Source organism: Galeopterus variegatus, unplaced genomic scaffold, assembly GCF_000696425.1.
Source record: "Galeopterus variegatus unplaced genomic scaffold, G_variegatus-3.0.2 Scaffold3530, whole genome shotgun sequence".
Taxonomy (NCBI): Eukaryota; Metazoa; Chordata; class Mammalia; order Dermoptera; family Cynocephalidae; genus Galeopterus; species Galeopterus variegatus.
Window position 1 is genome coordinate 119213 of NW_007729641.1, and position 4857 is coordinate 124069.

The 4857-nt window shown below is 37.5% G+C and overlaps 1 protein-coding gene across 1 annotated transcript; it reads right to left on the bottom strand.

Annotated features, from left to right (window-relative positions):
* Positions 1-2792: 2792 nt before the first annotated feature.
* LOC103600978 (putative vomeronasal receptor-like protein 4) lies at positions 2793-3704 on the bottom strand. The gene has a single exon (XM_008585345.1). It carries the CDS (start codon positions 3702-3704, stop codon positions 2793-2795), a length of 912 nt encoding a protein of 303 aa, XP_008583567.1.
* Between the last annotated feature and the right edge of the window lie 1153 nt (positions 3705-4857).

Sequence of the window (4857 nt, forward strand, 5' to 3'; positions counted from 1 at the left end):
GTTAAACTCTCCATTGTGTTTTTTATTTCGCTGAATAACTTCTTCTGTTCGGCAAGTTCTGCTACATTTTTTTTTATGACAGTGATTTCCTTGTACATTTCCTCTTTCAGGTCCTGTATGTTTTTCCTGGTTTCATCATGTTGTCTAGCTGTGTTTTCTTGTATCTCGTTCAGTCTCTTTAGGATTAACACTCGAAATTCCCTGTCATTCATTTCAAGGGCTTCTTGTTCTATAGGATAGAGGTCGCGGGTCTGGGGCAGTCTGGCGCGCTTCACTCCGCCTCTGTGGAGTCCTTTGCTGGCTTTCCTGGCCTTTGATGACTGGGCTGATCGCTCATTCCCGCAGCCGGGCTTGGGCCAGCAAATCTTTCTAAAGATAAGCAGTTAGGCCTGCTATATCAACATCTGTGTGCACAATTACACAACAAATAAACTCTCTTTAAAAAGTGTTTCATGCCTTTATCAGATAGATGCACTAACTGGGTAGATAGATGGATGGACAGCATTTTAAACCAGCAAACAGTGAATATGTTCTTTTGAAACATCCAGAGAAATTTCCAAAAAAAGGACAAGGTTTCAGACTTCAAAAATGTCAATATTTTTTGAAAATAAAATTCATACAGATCTCTTTTCTCTAACTACTGGGAAATGACAACAGTGTGTATACAAATAAAGTGTTAATGAAAAGGAATATATAGCCACGTGCAAATTTTAAGTAACATCCTTTTAAATAACTTCTGGATTAACTTAAAAATCCAAAATAATATTACTTTAAGGAGTCATGGAAGTGTTAAAGAAGGATAGTGATTGGAATCAAGAAACCTAAATTTAGGTGACTTATTCTACCAACTACTGGTTTCATGTTATAAAAAAGAATTTCTCACAATTTATGGCAACTCTTTACTAAGATAGAAAATTATTACTTTATATATATGTGCAAAATATAAAATTGCTTTTTGGGCCGGCCCGGTGGCACACTGGATAGTGCGCTGCTTGGGAAGTGCGGCAGCGCTCCCGCCCGAGGGTTCGGATCCCACATACAGACCGGTTCCCGCTCACTGGCTGAGCGAGGCGCGGGAGCAACACCGAGGGTTGCGATCCCGTTGCTGGTCCCGGTCCGGTACGGGCGCGACACTGAGGGTTGCGATCCATTGCCGGACACGGAAAAAGACAAAAAAAAAAAAAAAAATTGCTTTTCAAGTATTAGAAAAAGTATCACCCTCTACAAATTGTTATTACTACATGGTATATTGCAAGAGTGGTGGTGTTCCCAATCAAGAAACTTAAGGCTTCTCATGAGACTGTCATCTGTCGCAATACCTGTGTGGTATACTGGGAAAAGTCAAGAAACTATATATGACACTATAGTTGAAAAATACAAATATAAATTAAACAGCATATAAATATAATATGTAAAACTTATTTTTTTTTCCTTTTTGTCTTTTTTCATGACCGGCAACTGATCGCAACCCTCAGTGTCACACCTGTACCAGACCGGGACCGGCAACGGGATCACAACCCTCGGTGTTGCGCCCGCACCTCGCTCAGCCAGTGAGCAGCCGGTCTGTATGTGGGATCCGAACCCTCGGCGGGAGCACCACCACGCTCCCAAGCGGCGCACTGTAGCAGTGCACCACCAGGCCAGCCCCTGCAAAACTTATTTTTAATGTATGGGTTAAACATTAAGTTTAAATGAGCTCCTTAGAGATTAGTGAAATGAAAGATTAAGCAGAATAAACATAGCCAAGATGCAGTGCAGAGTGACAAATAGAAAATACTATATTTATATACACATTTATATGACAACTAGAATGAGAAGAAATAAAACACAGATAATTGTGTCACTGAGAAATGAAACTATAATCAAAGAAATAATTTATAAATTTAAAAAATTGAAAACATGATTTCTTGTATTCAGAAATATGTTGTGTTATAAAAAAGATAAAAGAAATACTGAAACAGAAATAATAGTCTAACTTCATAATATAAGAAGAAAGAAAATACTTAAAAGCAATGATAAGAATGCTTCATCTTCATTCAGTTGGGCAGAAAGAATCATAAAAGGGTCTTCTATAGGTACAAAGAGAAAGAGAGGGAGAGAGAAAATGATTTTTGACACCAGGCTTGCACATACACATGTACATCACTAAGTATTTACTGAGTAAGCCTTTTCAAGTAAATTTGGAATTCATCAGGGCTAATTATCAATGTAAGGGCAGTTAGTTCAATTTGTTAAAGAGTGCAGCATTATAACACCAACGTCACTATTCAAATCCCCATACTAGCCAGATGCCAAAAAATAAAAAAGGCAGTGATAAAGAAAATACAGATTAACCTATGAAGATGACAGCAAAATCTGGAGTCTAAACAAAAGCAGTTATTTAGGGAAAAAATATATTAGGAGTTTAGGGAAAACATTAATATTCAAGCTGTAATTTAATACTTAGCTAAGATATATTTGATGGAAAAGGATAAAATAAAATATTTTGCAAGTAAAAATTTCGAAAAATATGGTTTGCATGGGCCTTATAAAAAGTATACTTCAAAAGAAAAGGTTTTTTGGTGGAGATTTGAGAATCAAAATACACAGGTAAACCTGTAAATCTGTGGGAGTATCAAAACACCATGAACATTAAATGAAAGAAACCACAAAAAAAATGGCAACATAGGATTAACCATATTTAGATATACTAAAGTGTGACTCCACAACTTTTAATTAAACAAGATGAAAATGCTATGCTACTTGAATAATTGGATGACAGAAGAATCTGTTCATAAGACTTATTTTAATCACTAACTTGTTGAAAAATGATGGCACTTCTGCCACATATTTTGTAAAGTCTCGATTATCCTTTTATCAGATCTGATTATCACTAAAGGACTGACAGTGGCAAAAACATTGCCCACAAACCTCTGGATACCCACGACAACTGCATCATATGTCCATAACAGGATTGAAGAAGATGAGATGATGAAGTCCACCCAGTACATGACCACAAAGAAACTCACCAGCAGCAGGATGGTCTGGGAGGCTCTTTTCACTGGGGAGCTTCTTGGGGAGAGACTGGTGCTGTGAAGGTGCAGGGATCGTCTCTGATGCCTGAACAAGAGAATCACCACGTATGCGCTTGAGAGCATCATGATTCCTACAACGGAGACGTCTCTGAATAATGTCAGAGTCAAAAACACTCCCTGGATGATAGAGACCATGGGGAAGAGCGAGCAGTATTTACTGACATTTAGGAGATTGGTCTGGGTCACATTGGAAGAAGCCACCGTATAGAAGATCAGGTTACTGCTGCAAGACAAACTGAGGAACCACAAGAAAAAGAAAATATGAATAATGTCATTGGTGAATTTATGTTTAAATCTTGCTAACCAGGAGGTGCTGGGGCTGATGGTGATGGCCTGGAACATGCTCAGGAGGCAGGTGGTGCAGATGGAGAGGTCTCGCATCACTCTGCTCATGAAGAAAAACACCTTACACTTGAAGTCATTCTGAAAATTGAGTGACTCAAACAGATCTGGGGACACCAAAAATACTACAGTGAGGAGCATCACTACGTGGACAAGGGCTAAGTGGCAGGTGATCAGGTCAATGAGCTTAGGCCTGTGACCCAGGAGGAGTGTGGAGATGCGGACGAGAAGCAGAAAGGTGTTGGCTGAGATCCCAATGCCGGCTTGGGACATCAGGCCGTGCTTCATGGCAGCAGAACAGAAAGTCACTTCATCTTAGTGTAAAAGAGGAAACATATTTTTGGTGTCTGAAAAAAAATAGACCTCACATTATCAGTGTTTTTTTCTTTTTCTTAGTCGAAATTATCATCGTCATTATCATAATTTTTATTTTATTTTATTATTCTTGATAAATACTGAGTAACTCATAATATCTTCAAAATTCAGCCTCAGTAATATTTTTCATATATGCTCATATTTTCATACACATATAATACATTTGATATATTTATATAATGTATTTACACAGACAATAATGCTTGAATAAGTTACCTGTTATCTATCTCCTATAGTACCCAGGCCACACTCTTTGTCATCTTTAATAATATTAGGTCCTTCTTTGTTTAATGTTAAGAACCCAGAAAAGTGATGCACATATAAAAATTACTCTTTTTTTTTTTTTTTTTGGTATAGCTGAACTGAAGGCAATGTTATGATAATGGAAAAAATCACCGAGGAAAACACTGGAAAGTAAAACAATCTTATGTTCATTACATCTTTCTCAACCTTTGTTGTTATGGCTTTTTCTTTGTAACACATGCTTGGGAGAGATAATGGAGTCATTTCATGCATTATTTTTCTCTTTTGGCAGCTAACTGGTGTGGGGATCTGAATGGCAGCCTTGGTGTTATAAGGCTTTGCTCTGACCCATTGAGCTAACCGGTCAGTCCCACAACCATTTTTTTTTTAAATGCTTTTCATTCCAACTGAAAAGAGAAATGAGTATGTCAATGTTAAGCTATTTAAAAAAAAAAAATTTACCCTGGCATGACAATATGCAAGCCCTAAATTAGTTTTCTATTACTGCTTTAGAATTTGCTAAAATTAAATTTACTAAAAATGTAATGGTTTAAACAACTCAAATCCTTATCTAAGGTTTTAGAATTCAGAAGTCCAAAAATGTTTTCACTTGTTTCAAATCATCATGTGTGTAAGGCTGCATCCCGTTCTGTAGGCTCAGGGGAAAACCTATTCTCTTGCCTTTTCACGCTCTAGACGATGCCCATATTTCTCAGCTTGTGGCCCCCTTTTAACTTTAAAACCAGTAATGACCAATTGAGTCTTTCTCAACGTGACATCACTCTACCACTGTTTCTTTTGCCCCATTTTCCCACATTTAAGA

Excerpts from the sequence above, each read along its gene's own strand:
- LOC103600978 (XM_008585345.1), bottom strand. The coding sequence starts at position 3,704 with ATGAAGCACGGCCTGATGTCCCAAGCCGGCATTGGGATCTCAGCCAAC.